The sequence below is a fragment of the Pithys albifrons genome, chromosome 1 (assembly GCF_047495875.1).
Source record: "Pithys albifrons albifrons isolate INPA30051 chromosome 1, PitAlb_v1, whole genome shotgun sequence".
Classification (NCBI taxonomy): Eukaryota; Metazoa; Chordata; class Aves; order Passeriformes; family Thamnophilidae; genus Pithys; species Pithys albifrons.
The window spans coordinates 126,772,854-126,794,836 of NC_092458.1; the positions used below are offsets into that span (position 1 = coordinate 126,772,854).

Sequence of the window (21,983 nt, forward strand, 5' to 3'; positions counted from 1 at the left end):
CTTGGTACCACTTCAAAATCCCAGACTGGTTTGGGGTGGGAGGGACCCCAAAGCCCACCCAGTGCCACCCCTGCCATGGGCTCCCTCTGCCCTGCCTGGCTGCCTATGCCCAGCCTGGCCCCCTCTGCCCAGCCTGGCCCCCTCTGCCCAGCCTGCCTCCCTCTGCCCAGCCTGGCCCCCTCTGCCCAGCCTGGCTGCCCCCCTGGACCATCATGCTCTCACCCACCAGAGCCCACCATGCCCCTCCTGCCCCTCCCTCCCACGTCACTGGTGGCCACAGAGATGCAGAACACAAAGAACTCCAGAAAATGTGGGTTTTATTGGATGTTACAGACACAGCTGCCTCTCGAGGGTTCAGTGGTATTTGTGGGCCAAGGCATGGGCCACCACACCCACCAACTTCTGCCAGGTGGCCTGGCAGGAGGGAGTGAAGTCCTTGCCAAAGTGGGCGGCCAGGACGATGATCAGGATGTCACCCAGGAGCTGCAGAGGGGGAGGAAAGAGGGAAACCAGGTCAGGATGGTGCTGGGCACCCCTCCATCCTGCACAGCACCCCAGGCCCAGGGGCTGCAGGGACCCCCCCAGGGCTCCTGGGAGCTGCAGGGGAAGGTCTGAGTCCTCTGAGCAGGACAATAGCCCTGTGCTGGCCAAGGGCACCCTTATCCACCTGCTCTGGCTCTGGCTCTGCTTCCTCTCACACCTGCATTTTCCAGCCTCTGGATTTTATTTCCAGCTATTTTCTGTCCCTTTTTTTTTCCTGTTGTGAACCCCCACACCTGCTTGAGCAGAGGGTCAGTGCGAGGTCCATCCCCACAGTCAGGCTTAGACAGAGGCTGAGGCAGATCCCACCAGCCCCATCCAGCTCCCCAGGCCCTTCCAGCCTGATCTGCTCCCTCTTCTCACCCTCAGCACCTTCCCCCCTCTGTGCCCTGACCTCTGGCTTCACTCCCCTCCTGCTGCCCCCTCCTCTGCCGACTCTTTCCCCCACTCAGACCTCTCCTCTCTCTCCAATCCCAGTCTCCATCTCTTTCCATCAGTGTCCAGCCCCAGCCCATCTCCCCTTTGCTCTACCCTCTCCCCCTGTCAGCCCTGGAAATGGGGAGATGAAATGATCCCCAACCAAGTGGTTCCCATCCATGGGGCCAGGAGGTGCCAGAGGGACTTCCCTCCATGCTCTCCACCCTCAGCCCTCCTCAGCCTCCCAACATCCTTCTCCTTTTCCCAAGCCATGCCTGCACAAGTCCCCAGGCTTTCAGACCATCTCCTGTGTGCATCCCCAAATTTGTTCTCACAGCCTGGTATTTCCCTGCATTACCAAATGTCCAACCTTCCCCTGTCCCCCAGTTCCCACCCCAGCCAGCCCCTTCTTGTTTGGTAACTAAACTGTAAGGTGTTTATGGCTGTTTGAAGCCCCCCAGGTGCTGAAATGCTCTGAGAAAGGAGGGACAGGGGGTCAAGGCCCAAGCACAGCTCACCCTGAAGTTCTCGGGGTCCACGTGCAGTTTGTCACAGTGCAGCTCTGACAGCTTGGAGTAGGTGGCCTTGAGGTTGTCCAGGTTCTTGATGGCCTCCCCGAAGGAGGTGAGCACCTTCTTGCCATGGGCACGGACCTTGGGGTTGCCAATGATGGCCGTGGGGCTGGAGAGGTTCCCAAAGTTGTCAAAGAATCTCTGGGTCCAGGGGTAGACGATCAGCAGCCTGGGGAGAGACACGAGCAGAAAGACAGACAGATCAGCACTCCTGTGACTGGAGTGGTTCTTTCCAGGTTCCTGGCACTGGACATACCTGGCCAGGGCCTCGGCCCCACATTCCTCCACGTTGACCTTGCCCCAGACGCTGCTGATGAGCTGCTTCTCCTCGGCTGTCCAGTGCACCATGGTGGCGGCTTGGCTGGGCTGCAGGAGGACACAGAGCCTGTGGCTGAGCCCAGACCCCGCAGGGCCTTTTATTCCCTGCCCACAGCCCCTCCCTGGCTGGCCCAAGGGGCCACTGGCTGGACAGGAGGGGTCCGGGGGGGCATTGGCTGTCCGGGCAGGGGTCAGTCTGCAACAAGGTGTGGCCTTCGAGGAAAGAGCCCTGAGAGTCTCTTAACAGGCCTGCTCAGGACACAGGACCCTCTTATCTCCCCCTGCTTGCCCCTGTGGCTCTGCTGACCACAGGCATGGACATGTCACCCTGTCCCCACAGCAGGGACACCTCAGAGATGTGCTTTGGAATCCTGGAATGCTTTGGGTTGAAAGGGACATTAAAGCTCATCTCATTCCACCCCCTGCCATGGCAGGGACACCTCCCACCAGCCCAGACTGCTCCAAGCCCTGTCCAGCCTGGCCTGGGACACTCCCAGGGATGGTGTTAGTGAAGCAGAGGTCACCTCCTCAGCTCCAGGTTTCCAGGACACCCGTGTGGGATGTCAGGGTGGGCAGTGTCTGGGAACAGGCTCCTCTGCTCTTGCCATCTGTGCCTCGTGTTAGCCCTTCATGGCCTCTCCCTGCTGGGATTGAAAGTCTTGCCCAAACACAGCAGGACCTGCCATGCCACAGCCAGACCAGCAACACCCATTTCTACCAGTTCAGGCTCTGCCCAAAGGCTGTTGTTGGGCCCTGGGTGTCACCTGCTCAGGTGTTTCCTGGTTTCCAGCCTTCAGGGGAAGCTGTGCCCTCATGCTCAGAAAGCAAGGCCAGGATGAATGAGGTGTGTGACATCCATGGACCCTGGAAGTGTCCAAGGCCAGTTGGACAGGGCCTTGGTCTAGTGGAAGGTGTCCCTGCCCATGGCTGGGGGTGAAACTGGATGATCTTGAAGGTCCCTTCCCACCCAAACCATTCTGGATTCTGTGCTCTCACTGGGGCCACACTGGCACAAGCCAATCCCTCTGATCCAGTTGTGGCATTCTCATCCATAGTCACCTTTTAGCTCTTCACCACAGGGTCCAATGGGGCATTATCCATTTTTTTACATTTCCTGAGCCTGGGAGAGGCCCCCAGGCCCCCCCAGCAGCCAAGGAGCCCCCGGTGTGCTCTGATAACAGGGTGGGAGCAGAGGCTGCTCGGGGCAGATAAAGGTATCGAGCAGGGGGCCAGGGCTGCCTCCAGCTCCTCACCCCCAGAGCAGAGACACGACACACCCTCGGCTTTAAGGAGACCTGAAGACTTCAAACATTGTCCAATTTCATACTATAGATCTCCAGAGAGTGGAAGGGAAGATGTGCAAGCCTCGATGCACAGGCTGATATTCCCATCACGAGGGCCGGGCAGGGCTGAGCAGCTGCAGCTCACCCAGCTGGGGGGACAATAAACAGCCCTGGTGGCCCCTGCAGTTATTGCCTCCCTGCAGCCTCAATTGCCTGGCTCTGAAATGACCCCCACATCTGGGGTCCTTTGAGCAGTGCCCTCCCCTCATCTGTGATGGGAGGTTGATTTTCAGCTCTGCAAGGCTGAACTTTAAATGGGAAGAGATAATGATGCTCCTCTGCTGCATCTGAACCAGCAGGAAAAGCTGAGGGAGGGAGAGCAGGAGAGTGAAGGCAGGATGGGCAGGACAACATCAAACACAGGAGCTGGAGGAGAGTGTTAATGGCAGCTTGAATATTATTTTTAAATGTGGTTAATAAAAGCTGATATTCTGGATTCTGCAGAAAACAGAGATGTGGCTTGTGGTGAGAAACATCCAGGCCTTACCCCACACTGACCCACCAGGGTCTGGTTGTGCTGGTGAGGGAGGAGGGTGACTTTCCATGGGGTGGTTAATGATGAGGGAAAGGGGAAGGGGGAAAGGAGAGGAAAGGGGAGGAAAAGAGGCTGAATTGTTTCCAAGATAAGCCCATTTGGTGCTGCTCTCCCGTATTGATCCCTTTAATGGCTGGTTTTATCCCCACAGCAAGTCTTTAACCTCTCTAAATCCCATCAGATGGGCTCAATAGAAAAGGAGTAACAGCAGATGAATCAGCCAGTTAATCGGATTAGGGTCATATCAGAAGCTTGTGGTTTCTGCATGGGAAGAATCTGTCATGGCAACAGCCTTTTACAGCCACTCTGGGCTGTCAGTGCGTGCCCAGCCCCACCAGTCCTGCCCCACTGGCCCCACTCTGGGCTGTCAGTGCATGCCCAGCCCCACCAGTCCTGACCCACTGGCCCCACTCTGGGCTGTCAGTGCGTGCCCAGCCCCACCAGTCCTGCCCCACTGGCCCCACTCTGGGCTGTCAGTGCGTGCCCAGCCCCACCAGTCCTGACCCACTGGCCCCACTCTGGGCTGTCAGTGCATGCCCAGCCCCACCAGTCCTGCCCCACTGGCCCCACTCTGGGCTGTCAGTGCGTGCCCAGCCCCACCAGTCCTGCCCCACTGGCCCCACTCTGGGCTGTCAGTGCGTGCCCAGCCCCACCAGTCCTGCCCCACTGGCCCCACTCTGGGCTGTCAGTGCGTGCCCAGCCCCACCAGTCCTGCCCCACTGGCCCCACTCTGGGCTGTCAGTGCGTGCCCAGCCCCACCAGTCCTGCCCCACTGGCCCCACTCTGGGCTGTCAGTGTGTGTGCCCAGCCCCACCAGTCCTGCCCCACTGGCCCCACTCTGGGCTGTCAGTGTGTGTGCCCAGCCCCACCAGTCCTGCCCCACTGGCCCCACTCTGGGCTGTCAGTGTGTGTGCCCAGCCCCACCAGTCCTGCCCCACTGACCCCACTCTGGGCTGTCAGTGCGTGCCCAGCCCCACCAGTCCTGCCCCACTGGCCCATTTGGCTGTGGCCAGTCTCGAACTGGTGCCTTGGGTTAACCTGAAGGGCAGAGCTGGTTTCCCAGCACCACGTTGCTAACGCAGACCCCCAGGAACAAGGGGCTCCAGAGTGGTGCTTGGGGCAACAGGGGATATCAGGAACCCCTGGAAAAACTGGAGAGGGGCTTTGAACAAGCACCTGGGAACAGGACAAGGGGAAAGGGCTTCCAGCTGCCAGAGGGCAGGTTAAGTGGGATACTGGGCAGGAATTGCTGGCTGGGAGGGTGGGCAGGCCCTGGCACAGGTTGGGCAGAGCAGCTGTGGGTGCCCCATCCCTGGGAGTGTCCCAGGCCAGGCTGGACAGGGCTTGGAGCACCCTGGGATAGTGGAAGATGGTGGTGGCACTGGATGAGCTTTAAGGTCCCTTCCAACCCCAGCCATTCTGGTATTCCATGAAGCCCAAACTGGGAAGCAGAGCAAAGACAGATGCTCACAGGCTGCAGTGACACTGCTGGGACTGGGGGCTGGATGGAGCACAAATGCACCAAGGACCTCCTGGGGGACAGCAGGAGACCCTGACCCTGATCATGTGTCCCTGTATCCCTGCTAAGGGACCCACCAGGACATGCTCAGCCCTGCAGTCAGTGCTGTGGGCTCTGGAGGTTCAGGGATGGGTGGGGTGAAGGGATGAGAGGCACAGGGTCAGACAGGAGAGCCAGGGTATCCAGGGAAAAGCTGAAGTTTAATTAAACAACTTCTGAGTTATCCCTCCACAAAAAGCACTCAGGCAAACCCGGCCAGGAATAGGCAAAAGCCGATTTTTCCTTCCAGACAAGCTGCCCCAGGACAGGCTCTCTGCAGACAGGGGTTCCCCCAGGCTTTGCTCTCCCCATCACTGGGGTTCCATCTCCTCGGGCACCTGCCGGGAGGGGCCAGCCTGCGGCTCCCACCGGCTCCTCCGCCCCGGGCTGCAAAGGAGCCCACGCGAGCCCCGTCCCACACGAGGGGACACCGGAGGGGACAACGCGAGGGAGGGACAGAGTCGGGGGTGAAGGAAGGGGAGGGCGAGAGCAACTGGCTTGAGGGAGCCAAATAGGGATCTCTGGCCGTGCCCAGCTGGGAAACAGCGTCACAGCTCCGCATTTGCAGACGCTGGAGCTGCCCCGGCTCCCTCCGCAGCGCTCGGCTGGGGCCGCGTTCCCGGCAGGATCCCGGGCCATCAGCCTGGCCGGGCTGGCTGCGACCCCCGCCCTGGCTGAGACCCCCGCCCTGGCTGAGACCCCCGCCCTGGTTGGGACCCCCGCCCTGGCTGAGACCCCCGCCCTGGCTGAGACCCCCGCCCTGGCCGCGACCCCCGTCCTGCCTGCGACCCCCGCCCTGGCTGCGCCCCCCGCCCTGGCTGAGACCCTCGCCCTGGCTGAGACCCCCGCCCTGGTTGGGACCCCCGCCCTGGCTGAGACCCTCGCCCTGGCTGAGGCCCCCGCCCTGGCTGAGACCCTCGCCCTGGCTGAGACCCCCGCCCTGCCTGCGACCCCCGCCCCGGCTGAGACCCCCGCTCTGGTTGGGACCCCCGCCCTGGCCGCGACCCCCGTCCTGCCTGCGACCCCCGCCCTGCCTGAGATCCCCGCCCTGCCTGAGACCCCCGCCCTGCCCCAGCGCAGCCGCCCCTGTATCGCCCGCGGGCAGCGCTGCCCACCCCCGCCCTGCCAGCCCGTCGCGATACCCCCGCCCCGGTCGCCCCTCCGCGATAGCCCTTCGGCACCCTCCTGCAGCCCGAGATAAAGGCCGGCGCCCCGCGGGGCTGCAGGTGGGACAGACACGCTGTTTGCTGCCCCGGCTCAGGGGAAATGGGGTGGGGTTAGAGGGGCTGAGTCCAGCCCTGCTGCCCCAGGCACACGGACAGACCTATGGACAGACCCACGGACAGACCCCCCTCCTCACATCCAGCCACACCAGTGTGCAGCCCTGGCATGGAAACAGGGAAGCCCAGACTGGTCTGCGTTGAGTGGGACCTCAAAACCCACCCAGTGCCACCCCTGCCATGGCAGGGACACCTCCCACCAGCCCAGGCTGCTCCAAGCCCTGTCCAGCCTGGCCTGGGACACTCCCAGGGATGGGGCAGCCACAGCTGCTCTGCCCACCCTGTGCCAGGGCCTGCCCACCCTCCCAGGTTCCTCCTTTTAGTCTGTACAAAATACATGTGCAGAAAAGAGAATTATGAGACACTGGGGGCAGCAGAGCTTCCCTGCAATTCCACATCACTGAGGACTCACCAGCAAGGGTTCTTCTAACCTCAGGGTCAGGGTTAGCACTTCCCTCAAGGAACATCCCTCCCAATATCCCATCATCTCAGGCAGGTGGAAGCCATTCCCTTGTCCTGCCCCTCCATCCCTCGCTCCAGGTCCCTCTCCAGCTCTCTTGGAGCCCCCTTAGGCACTGGAAGGGGCTCTCAGGTCTCCCTGGAGCTTCTCTTCTCCGGTCCATGGGGAACACTGAGTTTTCCTGTCACGGTTTTCTCTCAGGGCAGGTGACAGCCGTTTCAGGACAGGGTTCAGGGTCTCTGCCATCACTGCCTGGTGCCCAAGGCAGCATTCACAGCAGGGCAAACACTCTGACCAGGAGGATGGGAGCAGACTGTCATCACTGAGCCCTTCCCTCTGCTGCTCCAGCCATGTGGCTGCTCTGGCCCCCTCCCCACTGAGGGACCCCAGGGGTCCCTGGGCAGACTGAGCTGTCCTGCTGCAGGAAAAGCACCTGGGAGAGGCTGGATTGCTCTGGCAGCCCAGAGTGGAGAGCAGGTAACCCTCAGGCAGGCAAACCCCAGAGAGCTCACAGTAAGGGCACAAGGCCTTGCTTTCCCCCCAACAAGGCTCCAGTATCCTTGTTCCCAGGCATAGGTTGGCTCTGAGGGTCCCTGCCAGTCCTCCCAGCACCACACCTGCTGCAGGCTGAGCTGGCTCTGCCTGTCACTGCTCTGCAGATTCCCATAACCACAGAGCCCCCTGAAGCCCCCCCAGCACTGCCTGGGAACCACGAGAGCTGTCCCAGACCTCACAGTCTGGGGCACTTGTTAACAAACAATTTCCTGTATTCAAGGACAGCTCTGGTGGGACCAAGAGCTTTGCTGAGCTCAGGCAAGGACTTTCCTTGCCCTGCTCATGGCCTGGGACCTGCAGGAACACATTCTATGGGTCATGTTCTGCCTTTCCAGCCTTTCTAGCTGGCAATGGACCTGTTCCTGTGCTGGGGCTGGTTTAGGAGGGCAGACCTGACCTGCCTACAGACCTGACCCCAACTGGCACCAGCCACTACTTCAAGCAGCAGAGGTGGCTCTGGAATTGGGGTGGCACCTGGGGCAGACCCTCTGCAGGGGCTGAGCAGCTGCCTGGGGGCTCCCTGCACCCCACACCCCTCAGATGGGAGAGCAGCCCCTGCCCCAAGCGAGGCACCAAACCCCACCTTTGGGGCAGCCCTTGGCAAAGCCTCTCCCGGCCTGGGCAGAGACCCTGAGGTTTGGGCCAGCACCTCCGTGGGTGAATCAGGGACTGGCCTGAAGTTTGTCACTCGTTTTGCTCAGCTCTGTCCAGCACCAAGGACAGGGCAGGGTGAGGGAACCCCAAATAACAGCATGTCTGTGGGGCTGAGCTGGGCAGGGGTCAGGGCACACCCCCCCAGACCCTCTTATACCCCATCTCAGGACTTGGGTTTGAGGGTCTTCTTCAGACACCCAGGAAGAAACAGAGCTCTGAGACCAGGGCTGGGGGCAGGGTTAGATTTAGGAGGTCTCACTCCCATGTCCAGAACTCAAGCCCATTCTCTGCTGTGGGATGTTGGGTCAGGGTCAGATTAGTTTTAGGTTTAGGGTTAGAGTTAAGAGGTCTCAATTCCATGCCTGAGACTCAAACCCCTTCTCTGAAGTGGGATGTTTAGGGGCTCTCCCATCACAAGTGCCATGTGATGAGTTTGCACTGGGCACCCAGGGCAGGGGCAGGGTAAGGATTAGGATGAGGGTCAGTGTTAGGGACTCTCACTCCCACGTCCAGGACTCCAGCCCCTTCTCTGCAGTGGGATGTTGGGCCGGGGTTAGGATCAGGGAAAGGGTGAGGATCAGGGTCAGGATTTGGGTTAGGATCAGGATTAGGGTTAGGGTCAGCATTAGGATAAAGACCAGGGTTACAGGGTGTCATTCCCAGTTCCAGTTCTCAAGTCAGTCTCTGCAGTGGGATGTTGGGTCAGGGTTAGGATCAGGGTCAGGATTTGGGTTAGGGTCAGGATCAGGATAAAGATCGGGGTTACAGGGTGTCATTCCCAGTTCCAGGGCTCAAGCCGGTCCCTGCAGTGGGATGTTTACGGGCTGTCCCGTCACTAATTGGGTGTGATGAGCTTGCAGAGCCGCGGGCAGTGCTGAGTCACGGTGCGGTCCCGGCCCCACCGCGGGGCTGGGCTGGGGCGATAACTGGGAAGGCACAAACAGGAGCCCGGGGGGCAGTGATAAGGCACCCCTGGCCCTGGGGCTGTGCCCCTTTCTGCTGTGTCAGGCTTTGACTCAGCAAATATTCCTGCTGAGGCAGAGCGGCAGCCTGCGGGAGCACTGCCAGCTCTCCTTGTTGATTATTTATTGCCCTCAACAGAGCTGAGAGGGCAGCCCTGGATCACCCAGCAGGGGCTGCTCCCCACTGGGGCAGTGAGGGGTTCAGGGAGCCCCTCCATCTGTGGGGCAGAGCCCGTGGCAGGCTCAGGACACTGATATTCCCAAGGGAACGGTGGGACACGTCCCAGTATCCAGCCCCTCTTCTCCAACCCTCCCCTTGCCTTGTTGCCAGTCCCAGGGATGTGAGCGGGCGAAGTGTGGCAGCTGCCATGGAAACCTTCCCTGTTTCCGCAGGAGAGGGAAGCTCACACCTTGTTCCTCTCCCACAGAACAGCTCCCAGGGGGTCCATTCTCCCTGGCATCCCCTGCCCTGGCCACAGGCAGAGCCCCCTGTGGGAAACTGAGGCACAAAGCAGAGTGGCTACTCTCCCAAAGTGCCATGAAATGCTCAGGGCAGGAGGATCCCCCCTCCTGATGGGCCCCTTCCAGCTCAGCACATTCTGTGAGTCTCTGTTTGCTGTCCCATGCTCTGCTCCTACCCCGGGGACACAACAAGAGATAATCTTCCTTACAATAAATAAAATTCTTTAAAATTATTAGAATTCTACAATTAGAATCTTAGAATCGTGGAATCCCAGAATTTGGAAAGGAAGGGACCTTAAAACCCATTCAGTGCCATCCCCCTGCCATGGGCAGAGACACTTTTCCCTAGACCAGGTTTCTCCAAGCCCCATCCACCCTGGCCTTAGCCAGACTTTCATGCACATTCTGGCTGGATATTGATGCCTGGCCAGCTTGGGACTGGGGGTGTATTGGCCTCTCCACAACTGAGCCCAATGTCAGAGGGTGGGCACTGAGCTGCCCGTGCTCTGGGCAACCTCCTGCTGTGCTCCAAACCTGGCCTCTCCCACTGGGATTCAGGAGCTTTGGAGTAAATGTGGTTTGGGGCGATCCACAGGATGAAACTTTGTGTTGAGAAGCACAAAGCCATCCAGGCACAGCTCCTGGGCCACAGAACTCACCCTGAACCTCCTGTCACCCCAGGAGTTCATGCTCTTCACAAGCCACTTCCAAACAGGCACCAAGTGAGGGTCCAAGTGCCCCATCCATGCTCTGGGAAGTGCCTTTTCCTTCCTATTTGGAATGTGGCAACTGCACGGGGCAACCTCAGTGCTGGTTCATGAACAGGGGCCACAGATCCTTGGGGGATGCAAAAGGACAAAGAGAGCCTTGGGATGAGACAAAAGGACCAACAGACCTTGGGGTGGATGCAAATAGCAGCAAACCCACTTTCCCCAAGCTTTTTCCAGGCAGGGAATCTGAAGCAGGGACTTAAGGAAGGTGCGGGAAGCAAAGCAGGAGTCACTGGGGCAGACCCGGCTTGTTGCCCCTCACTGTCCCTCCCGGGTGCCCCGTGCGGGTGTCCGTGCCCAGGGGTGGTGGCAGCGGCTCCGCACCCGCCACCGCAGCCCCCTCGGTGCGGTCCCCGCCGGTGACAAACCCGCAGCCGGAGCGGGTTCCGGCTCCCTCTGGTGTCGGGAAGGGCAGGGCGAGGGGGAAACAGGCCTGGCCAGGGGTGCCTGGTGGTACCGGCGCTCCCTCCAGACCATGCCCCAGCAGTGACTGGGATTTCCAGGGCAGGTACTGGGATTTGGCTGCCCCAAGCCCATCCCCAGTCCAGGTGGGGATTTCCAGCTGGGCTGGGTTTGATTCTGACCTCTGCTAATCCAGGGCTTAATCCAAAATCATTCCCAGAAACACAGCTCAGGTTTGGTGCCCGGTGTGATGAGGGGCAGAGGGTGCAGAGAGCTGGGGGGAGATGACCTGCCCCCCAATCCAAGGCTCAATTTACCCCCACTCAGTTCCAGAGATGTCCCCAGTGCAAGGCCAGAGCCACAGCACAGCTTTGCACTCCCATTTTCACACCATCCAGGTGTGGAAAGGACCTGTACCCACCCCCCCAAACTCCCTGCCCCACCAATGCCCCACTCTGCATGGCACAGCCACGCTGCTCCAGGGAGCCCCATCCCTTCCCAGTTCAGCCCATCTCTGCTCCCAACCCCAGTGACTGACTCGGTGCCTCTGGGGCTCTGTGATTGTGCCAGCTCAGCCCCAGCTCATGCTCTGCCTGTCTCAGGAGTGACATTGCTCTGCCCCAGCATGTGCTGTGGTGGGAAACTGGGGAGCTGCTGGTTTGTGGCACAAAAGGTGGCTGAGATAAGGCAGTTCCCCAGTTCCTCCCCCAGCATCCAGCATGGGGTGAGCAAACACAGGCAGAGCTCGGGAGGAAGAGATAGGGCACAGCAGAAATTTAGGGCAATCAGAAATGACCTCTGACAGTTCCTGTCTCTCAGAGTAAAGACTGAACTGGAATTGTGCTGTTTCAACTGGTCCTGTCAGGTGTTGGTGCCTGAAGATGATTTTTCCCTCTGTGTAATGTGGGGGATGGTTGTTGAAAAGGTTCTCAAGGACAGGGAAACTTCCCACACATTAAAGTTGGCAGCTTTGAGCAGGCCCAGGTCAATCAGCTGCACCAACTGATGCCTGGGAGGGGACTGGAGCCTTGAAAGCCCCAGTTCTGGAGCTGCTGGGTGGCAAAAAGGGGCCCAGGGTCTGGGCACTGATCTGGGCAGGTACAGCCCACTCTGGGGTCCAAGGGACTCACGGACACAAGAGTGAACTGAACCAAGTGCATGAGAGTCCTGTCCTGTCCTGACCACCCAGCGAGGGGGAGCAGGGCTGGGTGGCACTGCCCATGCCCACGGGAGCAGTGCTGGTGTGGGTGAGGTCAGGGTGGACACTGCCCTCTGTGAGGGTCCTCTTGCCAGCCAGGGCCACGTGTCTGGTCACCAGCCATTGGGATCTGGGCCATTGTAGCCGAGGTGGAGGATGAGGGTGAGCAGGAGGGGAGGGGGCTGGGTGTGGGGCTGGGTGTGGGGCTGGGTGTGGGGCTGGGTGTGGGGCTGGGTGTGGGGCTGGGGCTGGGGCTGGGGCTGGGGCTGGGGCTGAGGCTGGGTCTGGGGCTGGTTCTGGACCTGGGGCTGGGGATGGGGATGGGGATGGGGATGGGGATGGGGTGGGCCTGGGGCTGGGGCTGGGCCTGGGTCTGATTCTGGTTCTGGGTCTGGGTCTGGGTCTGGATCTGGGTCTGGCAGGGTCACCCTCCACAGCTGAGCTGCTGTTCCAGACTGAAGCTGACAATGGAATTGGCTCCCAGGTCTGCCAAGGGACCTTTACAGGAGCAGCTCAGTCACTAACTAAAGGACTCTTTAATTAAAAAGTGTTTTCCTCTCCAGTTTTAATGTTTCTCCTGGAACGTTTTGCCTGGCTCAGGCTGCACCATCAGCTTTCTGGGAACAACTGTCATTCCACAATTAGCAGGCACTAATTAGGCTGCTGAAGCTTCCACAAGAAACTGCAGCTCGACCTCCTCACACTGATTCATTTAGACTGGGAATCAGAGACTGGTTTGGGTTGGGAGGGACCTGAAAGACCATCTAATTCCACCCCCTGCACTGCCAAGGCCACCACTAACCCATGTCCACAAGTGCCACATCTCAAACAAGTTCTGCCCGAGAGCTCCTGGCAGAGCTTGCCCAGGGGGGAGACCTCCTGTCCCCCCTGTCAGAGCCCTCCTGTCCCTCAGAGTCAGCTCTGGGAGCTCCCACAGGCACAAAGAGCAGTGAGACAGATCGTGGGAGAGTCATCCTTGGATCCCAGAGCAGCCTCTGGCACAGCCCCACTGTGGCTTTGCTGCTGCTCAAACCCTTCCCCAGGGACCTGCCAGGCTGGGCTGAGCTTTGCTGCCCCAGTGGGAGCCCTGACAGAGCAACTGGGGGGCCTGGAGGGTAACTGGGGAGCCCTGGGGGCAACTGGAAGGCCTGGAGGGTAACTGGGGGGTCTCGAGGGCAACTGGGGGAGCCTGGAGGGTAACTGGGCAGCCTGGAGGGTAACTGGAGAGCCCCGAGGGTAACTGGGCAGCCCCGAGGGTAAGTGGGCAGCCTGGAGGGCAACTGGGGAGCCCCGAGGGTAACTGGGCAGCCCGGCTCTGGCCGCCCTGTGCCACCCGGCCCCCCGAGTGGGGAGGTGCGAGCTGGGATCCCGCAACTCCCGCTGCCTCTCCCGGCCCCTGTCCCTGTCCCTGTCCCCGTCCCCGCCCGGGCCCCGCGGGCTGCGGAGCGCGGCTCGATGGTTCCCTCTGCCGGGGCGGCGGGAGGGAGGCGGGGGAGGATGCGGGATGGGGGATGCTGGAAGCGGGATGCAGGATGCGGGATGCAGGATGCGGGATGCAGAATGTGGGATGCAGAATGTGGGATGCAGGATGTGGGATGCAGGATGCGGGATGCAGGATGTGGGATGCGGGATGCTGGAAGCAGGAGGTGGGGCCGCGGTGCAGGTGCAGGGGTGCGATGCTCCTGTCCCTGTCACCCCCAGGGCCCGGGGGCCTCAGCCCGAGGTGGGAGCTCCCCACAGAACCACGTGGAAGACACATCTCTTTGGAGACCACAAATCCCTGAGGTCACACAGGTTGCCCTGTGTCAGGTGCACCCAGAGCCTGGGAAAATACCTGACTGAAGTCAGTCCATCAGGGTTTATCTCAGCCCTAAAGCTTGACTTAGTGCTTAATTTTAGGCACCCAGATTTGACTTCCTTCATCCTTTTATTAATTTCCACCCCTCATAAACTCTGACCATTCTCACTCTTCATTAATTTTGGACTTCCTTTTTGTTCCCCCAAAGAGCTCTCACAGGGCACAACCCAGTGCTGAGCCCCTGGACAGGCAACAGAACATGGGCACACATTAATGCCCCCGGGGCAGGAGCAGCAGCATCTCAGTGCCCACAGAGGCAGTGATGGCAGCAGGTCCTGTGTCCCCTCTGGAGGGACAGCTGAAGCTCAGCAGCCCCACTCAGGTGTCTGCAGCCACCACACCTCACCCTGAGCTGCTGAGAAGGGGATGGGGCAGCACTCCTGGGGATGGGGCAGCATTCCAGGGCATGGGGGAGCATTCCAGGGGATGGGGCAGCATTCCAGAGGATGGGGGAGCACTCCAGGGGATGGGGCAGCACTCCAGGGCATGGGGGAGCATTCCTGGGGATGGGGCAGCACTCCTGGGGATGGGGCAGCACTCCAGGAGCTCCATCTCACACAGAATCCCAGTGGAAGTGCTCTCCTCCCAGGCAGCTCACAGAGGAGGAGTCCCACTCAAGCCCACACTAGTTGGGTACATGTTCCATCCCGTGTGTCCCAGCAGTCAGGGCAGAATCTGCAGCTCCCGATGGAGCCCCAGGGGGGACCCAGGGACGGGATGTACCAAGAGTGCCACCTCCATGTCCCCACATCACAGAATCATTAAAGCTGGAAAGGACCTCCAGGGTGCAGAGAGACTTTACATGGGCAAGGGGAATGGCTTCAAAGTGCCAGAGGGCAGGGATAGGTGGGATATTGGGCAGGAATTCCTGGCTGGGAGGGTGGGCAGGGACTGGGATGGATTTCCCAGAGCAGCTGTGGCTGCCCCAGCCCTGAGAGTGTCCCAGGCCAGGTTGGACAGGGCTTGGAGCACCCTGGGCTGGTGGGAGGTGTCCCTGCCCATGGCAGGGGTGGCACTGGGTGGGTTTGGGGTCCCTCCCAACCCAAACCAGTCTGGGGTTCCATGATGTGCCTTTACATTTGTGCCTGGAGCCCTGAGTAGACCTGTGGCAAACCCATCCCGTGGTGGGTCTCACAGCTTATCCAATGTCTGGGATGATTCATACAGTGGGAATCCCACCTCGAGGACCTTCCTCCCTTGTCAGGTCCTCTGCAGATGCACAGACCTGGTCCCTGAAACTGCTGATCTCTGGAAACTGCTTTTGCTTTGCTGGTTAAACTTTAACTCTCCTTTGTGGCCCCAAGAATAGCTGTTCTCTCTGATAACCCCTGCCTGGTCCCTGTGATCTCTGCAGCTCTGCTCCCTAATTACTGATGGAAATTGCTGATAGCCCTGCACAGCCAGCACTCTGCTGCAGCATTTAGGCCTTATTGAGGCATTTATTCATTACTGTTTTAGCAACGACAGCGGGCACAGCCTCATTCTCTGCCAGCTGTTTTTGTGAGGGGAAGATCAATAGAGGAAATTATGTTTGGTTCAAATATTTATGTGGTGACGTCACTCAGGGTATGAGCATTTCTTCTCATTAATGATGTCTTAGGTGTGTGATGCACAAAACCACATCTGGCCATAAAAATGGCACACAGAGAATCAGGAAATCAAGGAATGGTTTGGGCTGGGAGTGACCTTAAAGACTGTCTAGAGCATCAGGACAGTTCACACCCCTCAAGTGAAATTTTACTGTCCAAGTCTTTGAAGTTATTCCAGTTGGCACCAAAGGGCTGACCCCATGAGCACCTGGATAAGCCCCATCCCTGAAGGTGTTCCTGGCCAGGTTGGATGGGGCTTGGAGCAACCTGGTCTAGTGGGAGGGTCTGTGCCCACGGCAGGGGCTGGGAATCGACTCACCTTTAAGGTCTCTCTCAACGTAAAACTTCTGTGATTCTCTGATTTCTGCTTTTCAACATATTTTGTTTGGGAAAGGGAGGGGGAAACATCAAATCAACCAAGTCTCTGAGGATATTAAATCCCTCCAGGACCAGCTGTAAAAATCTGCAGCAGATCCTGGAGTGGCAGCCTGGGCAGGAAGGAGCTGATGTGTTGCTGTGCCTCAAACTCTGAATATCACTCAAGTGACAGAGTTAGACCAGGATGTGGCCACCAGGATGTGGCCACCAGGATGTGGCCACCAGGATGTGTCTGGGTAGAAGCCCTCCTGGTGGGGCAGCCCCTTTTTGGGGCCAACTGTTCTGGTCTGTGGTGACCCCACAACACAAAGGACAGACCCAGCACAGAAATGGGGTCATGGAGGAGAATCAAGACCTCCAGAAGACCCTCAAACCCCCTCAGCTCATCTCCAGGAAGCTCCAGAACAGACTGCACGTGCTCACTCACATACACCAAGAGCAAGAAACCTGATCCCAGATGGGGAAAACTCCCCCATGAGAAGGTGCCCCCCAGAGCCCTGGCAGCCCCCAGGACACCCAGTTGGCAGGATCAGCACCGGAGCCAGGGCTGCTGATCCCCCCTCCTGTCCTATCCAAGCTCTTTCACATCTCCTTCCCTTCTTCTTTTACTCTTTTCTTTCACTCTTAGAAAGAGGGGGCAAAACATGCACCAATTTCCACGCAGAGGGTGGAGTTGGCCAATTAAACTTTGTGAGCTTTCTTGTTTGGACCCTTTTGCCTTTTGCCATCCTTTTAAGCTCAGGCATCTCTGCCTCTTGGGTGCCACGTGGGAGTGGGATGTGACACCTGTTCCAACTGAGTCACGGAGCAGCAGCCCAGCAGATTTCCCAGGGAATCAGCGGAGCTGAGCAGGCAGTGACGCACCGGGGGGAACGCGGGACACGGCGCAGGGAGTGACAGGCTGGTGGCTGACAATGCTCTCCCAGGAACAAGCTGTCACTGCTCTGACAGGGTCACAGCACTGTTTGGTGAACAGCAGTTCCAAACACAAAGCAGCTATCAGAAATTTCCAGACAAGGAGCAGAGAACAGCCAGGACTGCAGAGCCCACCAGGACCTGCCTTGGTGCTCTGCCCATCCCGTGGGGAAGGGGGCAGAGCAGGGGAGGGGTGGGAGGAGAATCTGCTCAGGGACATCTCGGATGTGAATGGGAGAAGCACCAGGGCCTTTCCTACCTGCCAGGAGGGGGGAGCCGGGACAGGGGGTCGGGCTGTGCCCCAGGGCACAGGGACAGGAGCAGAGGGCACGGCCTCAGGCTGGGCCAGGGCAGGGCAGGGGGCACAGCAGCAGGAATCTCTGCCTGGAAAGGGTGGGCAGGCACTGGCAGGGGCTGCCCAGGGAGGGTTGGAGTGCCCAGCCCTGGAGGTGCCCAAGGCAGGACTGGCCGTGGCACTGAGTGCTCTGGGCTGGGGGACAAGGTGGGCATCGAGCACAGGGTGGGCTCCAGGGGCTGGCAGGGCTGTGCCAAGGTGGGCATCGGGCACAGGGTGGGCTGCAGGGGCTGGCAGGGCTGTGCCAAGGTGGGCATTGGGCACAGGGTGGGCTCCAGGGGCTGGCAGGGCTGTGCCAACCTCAGGGATCCCGGGATTGTCTCCCAGAGCCTGAAGTGCTCACTCATGAAGCACAGTCAGATGAGGCAAGTGGGTGAAGGGAAGGCCCCCAAAGGTGCCCCAGACAGGCTGAGCCCGTGCTGGGGCTCAGGGCTGGCCCTGGGGGGCTCTGGTGGTTCTTCCAGCAGGAATGCTGTGCCCAGGTGCACTGCCCAGGTGCACTGCCCAGGTGCCACAGGAGCTGCACTGCTCCCCTCAGCACCTGCAGTCTTGGTTTGTTTGGGGAGTTGTTGTTCTTCCTTTAGAGGCAGCAGCAGCAGCAGCAGCATCATTCCTGTGTCATTTGCTGCTTTTTGAATTTATCCCATTATTTATGCCCTGCCCAGAGCCCTGGGTCAGCCCCTCCTGGGCTCTGGCTCGGGCAGTGATGCCAACCCACACTGCCTGGCACTGGGTGAGTGGGGGAACTCAGGCTGGTTGGGAAGGGCCAAGGCTGACACAGACCTGCTTTTGGAAACAAACACCTGAGTGTTTCCCAGGCAAGAGATTCTGCTCGGGAAAGAGGCCACAGGAACTGGTTATAACCAAAACATCAACCTCAGCAGTAACCAAGGCTGGCACGAGTGAAACCCCCTTAAATACGGGAGGAAGTTCCTTCCAGGTGCCAACACAGGTGCCAGCTGCTTTCCTGTTAAAGCTGCCCCCGGGGGCTGCTCAGCTGGCTGGGTTTGAGTTTTTGCAGTGGGTTTGAGGTTCTCAGGGCTGGCAAAGCTGCTCAATTTTCTTTTATTTCCTTCTTAGCAGGGACTTTTTTGGTTTGCCATATATGAGTGGAGTTATGATGCAAGTTAAGAACTTCTCAGTTCTCAGGTTTCTGTGGCTGCTCCCTCAGGTTTGTAGCTGCTTCTTTTGGGGTGTTTTGTGCCATTTAATGCTGCAAATGCTTTGTCTTGCCCCTGTGTTTTGCAAACTCCTAAAAGGCCGTTGGTTCAGACCCTTGTGTTGTATTGACAAGGAATAGCAGGGAATTTGTTTGTTTGGGTTTTGTTGTTGGTTGTTTGGGGTTTTTTGTTTGTTTGGGTTTTTTTCAGTAAATTACTATAAAATTTCTCCCTCCAGGCAGGCAGAGGAGGCCAAGGCCTCCTTTTATTGCTCATCAGGCCAGGCTGGATGGGGCGTGGAGCACCCGGGTCTGGCAGGTGTTCCTGCCCATGGCAGGGCGTGGAATGAGATGAGCTTGAAGGTCCTTTCCATCTCAAACCATTCTGTGACTCTGAGATGATTCAGGTCTCCCCTGGAGGTCTCAGGTGAGGGTCTTCAAAGTCCCAGACGAAGATTAAAAAAAAACCAAACCAACTTTCCTGTCTTAAGATACTCCTGAAGACAAGGAGGCTGTCCCAGTGTTTGTCCCGGTGTTTGTCCCGGTGCTGTCCCGGTGCTGTCCCAGTGATAAGGCGCCGCTGACCTTGCAGCCCTGCCCGAGGGGGCTGTGCCTGTGTCCTTGATGCCTGAGCCGCTGGCACAGCCCTGGCAGTGCCCGGCCCCCGCAGCACCTCCCTCGCTGCTGTCTGTGCCCTGCCCCTGCTGTTTGTGCCCTGTCCCTGCTGTCTGTGCCCTGTCCCTGCTGTCCGTGCCCTGTCCCTGCTGTCCGTGCCCTGTCCCTGCTCTCCGTGCCCTGTCCCTGCTGTCCGTGCCCTGTCCCTGCTCTCCGTGCCCTGTCCCTGCTCTCCGTGCCCTGTCCCTGCTGTCTGTGCCCTGTCCCTGCAGCCCCGTGCCCTGTCCCTGCTCTCCGTGCCCTGTCCCTGCTGTCTGTGCCCTGTCCCTGCAGCCCCGTGCCCTGTCCCTGCTGTCCGTGCCCTGTCCCTGCTGTCCGTGCCCTGTCCCTGCTCTCCGTGCCCTGTCCCTGCAGCCCCGTGCCCTGTCCCTGCTCCGTGCCCTGTCCCTGCTCCGTGCCCTGTCCCTGCTGTCCGTGCCCTGTCCCTGCCCCGTGCCCTGTCCCTGCTCTCCGTGCCCTGTCCCTGCTGTCCGTGCCCTGTCCCTGCTCTCCGTGCCCTGTCCCTGCTCTCTGTGCCCTGTCCCTGCTGTCCGTGCCCTGTCCCTGCTGTCTGTGCCCTGTCCCTGCTGTCTGTGCCCTGTCCCTGCTCCCTGCCCTGTCCCTGCAGCCCCGTGCCCCCGGGCAGGCTGTGGCATGGGAGCAGGGCTGTTGCTCCTGGTGCTGTTGGCAGCCAGTGTGGTGCTGCCAGCGAGGGACCCTCTGCTGAACATCTGCATGGATGCCAAGCACCACAAAAGCAAGCCTGGCCCCGAGGGGAAGCTGCATGACCAGGTATGAGCTCTGATGGGCTGTGTGGCACTGCCTGGGCCCCCTGTACCCACCTCCCCAGAATTAGGGGCTGGTTTGGGCTTGGCTACCCCTTGCCTGCGGGAGAAAGCCCATGCTGGGTGTGAGAGCTGTTTGCTGCCCTCTTCCAGCAAAAGGGCAGGGCAGGGGCAGTGGTGTGAGGATCTGGCAGCTCAGGGTCACCCCTCTTGGATCAGGAGATCTCCCCTTCCCAAAGCTCAGGTACCCCAGAGCAGAGCAAGGGAAAGGGCAGAAAGGGAAGAGTCTCATCTGCTCCACCTCGACGTTGGAGACTCTCCCTGCTCTGCCCCAGCTCCCTGGTGGAGATGGGGCTAAGGGCAAGCTGGGGTGCAGGAGAAGGAGTTTGGTTTTGTTCCTCAGAGTGGGAGTAATTCCTGGTGAGGCTCTGACCTTCTCCTCCTGCTCTTACTCCAGGGCTGCAGCCCAGAACTCCTTGGTCCAAAGTGCTCAAGGGTTTGCTGGAGGACAGAAAATCCTCTGGGTTCTGAAGGCTCCTTGCTGGGGTCCTGCAGGGACCCCGGACCTGCAGCATCCTCTGACCCCCTGGAGCTCCTGCCCCCGTGACCAGCCTGTCCCTTGCTCTGTTGCAGTGTTCTCCCTGGAAGGACTATGCCTGCTGCACAGCCAACACCACCTCAGAAGCCCACAAGGACCAGTCCAACCTGTACAACTTCAACTGGAACCACTGCGGGGTGATGCCACCCAAGTGCAAGCGCCACTTCATCCAGGACACGTGTCTGTACGAGTGCTCACCCAACCTGGGCCCCTGGATTGACCAGGTAGGAGCAGATCATGGAGTCGTGGAACTGGGGGCTGGAAGGCACGTTCAAGGCCATCTCATCCCACCCCTGCCATGGCAGGGACACCTCCCACCAGCCCAGGCTGCTCCAAGCTCTGTCCAGCCTGGCCTGGGACACTCCCAGGGATGGGGCAGCCACAGCTGCTCTGCCCACCCTGTGCCAGGGCCTGCCCACCCTCACAGGGAGAAATTTCTTCAAAAAATCTGGAATGTCCAACCTTTCCTACTGAGTAGAAAGACTCCAAGGACTTCTCTGTCCACTGCTTAGGCCTGTCTGACTGTTTCTGCAGGGACTAAAATGCTTCTGAGATCAGCCCTGGAGCCCAGTGGGAGGGGCTGGAGGGGGGCTGGGATGGGGCAGACCCTGCCTTTGACTTTCAGGCACCCTCCCCAGCGCTCCTGGTCCTGTGTCCCTGCAGGTGGACAGCAGCTGGCGTCGGGAGAGGATTCTCCACGTGCCCCTCTGCAAGGAGGACTGCGAGGAGTGGTGGGAGGACTGCAGGGACTCTGTCACCTGCAAAGAGAACTGGCACAAGGGCTGGAACTGGGCAACAGGTTGGTGGGCAGTGGGGAGACTCTTCTGACCCCCCAGGCGGGTCACTGGCACTGGCACTGCTGCCAGGACCCCAGAGCCCTCTCACCTTCTGGCCTTGTCACTAGAAGGTCAGCCCAGGTGTGGTGATGGGCTGTGGGCAGGTGACCCAGGGGGGAGGACACGAGGGAAGGGCTGTCCCAGTGCTCACAGTGACGTTTCCTCCTGTGGTGCTCTGTCCCCAGGAACCAACCGCTGTCCCTGGGGCTCCATGTGCAGACCCTTCAGCGAGGTCTTCCCCCGGCCCAGAGACCTGTGTGAGAAGATCTGGTCCAACTCCTACAAATACACCAGTGAGCACCGGGGCAGCGGGCGCTGCATCCAGATGTGGTTTGACCCTGCCCAGGGGAACCCCAACGTGGTTGTGGCCAAGTACTATGCTTGGAAAAAGAGATCTTCTCCTGCTGGGGTGGAGGACGTGGCTCCTGAGAGAGACCAAGCCGTGTGTGCTCTGCAATGGTCTGTCCTGGTGCTGCTGCCTCTGGCCCTTGTGCTGATCCCTGAGGTAGCCCAGGGGCTGTGGATCCCATGGGTGGGGGTCCCTCTGACTGTCTCCTAAAGGGACATGGCCTGGACTGCTCCAGCTGCCCTGCAAGAGGAGCTGGCACAGGTCACTTGGGTCTGTCTGTCCCAGCTGATCACACAGCCCAGTAAGTGCTCAGTGGGAGTTCTGCCTTTGGACCTTGATCCCCACTTCTGCTTCCAGCTGCTGACCAGGGCAGGGATTTCCTTGGCAGCCTGGGAAGGGCAGTGCAGTCTCTGCTCTGATGTGGGAGCTCCTGCACATCTGTTCCCATCCCATGGCTGTGCTGGGTTGGCTGAGCTCTGGT

The 21,983-nt window shown here is 59.7% G+C and overlaps 2 protein-coding genes across 2 annotated transcripts; one reads left to right on the forward strand and one right to left on the reverse strand.

Moving 5' to 3' along the window:
• Positions 1-308: 308 nt before the first annotated feature.
• LOC139677668 (hemoglobin subunit rho) lies at positions 309-2,046 on the reverse strand. The gene is made up of 3 exons (XM_071567858.1): positions 1,786-2,046; positions 1,476-1,698; positions 309-483 (listed from the first exon to the last, which is right to left on the reverse strand). Exons 1-3 carry the CDS (start codon positions 1,875-1,877, stop codon positions 355-357), a joined length of 444 nt encoding a protein of 147 aa, XP_071423959.1. The 5' UTR covers positions 1,878-2,046; the 3' UTR covers positions 309-354.
• An 11,484-nt stretch (positions 2,047-13,530) lies between these two features.
• Positions 13,531-21,712, forward strand: LOC139678354 (folate receptor gamma-like). The gene is made up of 5 exons (XM_071569118.1): positions 13,531-13,672; positions 19,563-19,726; positions 20,353-20,541; positions 20,981-21,116; positions 21,339-21,712. The coding sequence occupies exons 1-5, from the start codon at positions 13,531-13,533 to the stop codon at positions 21,710-21,712; spliced, it is 1,005 nt and encodes a 334-aa protein (XP_071425219.1).
• Positions 21,713-21,983: the final 271 nt, after the last annotated feature.

What these genes read in the sequence shown, in the direction of transcription:
- LOC139678354 (XM_071569118.1), top strand. Translation starts at nt 13,531, where the DNA reads ATGGGGGATGCTGGAAGCGGGATGCAGGATGCGGGATGCAGGATGCGG. An exon ending in AGGGGAAGCTGCATGACCAG is followed by an intron (nt 19,727 to 20,352) that starts GTATGAGCTCTG and finishes GCTCTGTTGCAG; the next exon opens with TGTTCTCCCTGGAAGGACTA. An exon ending in TGGGCCCCTGGATTGACCAG is followed by an intron (nt 20,542 to 20,980) that starts GTAGGAGCAGAT and finishes GTGTCCCTGCAG; the next exon opens with GTGGACAGCAGCTGGCGTCG.
- LOC139677668 (XM_071567858.1), bottom strand. Translation starts at nt 1,877, where the DNA reads ATGGTGCACTGGACAGCCGAGGAGAAGCAGCTCATCAGCAGCGTCTGG. An exon ending in GGGGCCGAGGCCCTGGCCAG is followed by an intron (nt 1,699 to 1,785) that starts GTATGTCCAGTG and finishes GTCTCTCCCCAG; the next exon opens with GCTGCTGATCGTCTACCCCT. An exon ending in TGGACCCCGAGAACTTCAGG is followed by an intron (nt 484 to 1,475) that starts GTGAGCTGTGCT and finishes CCCCCTCTGCAG; the next exon opens with CTCCTGGGTGACATCCTGAT.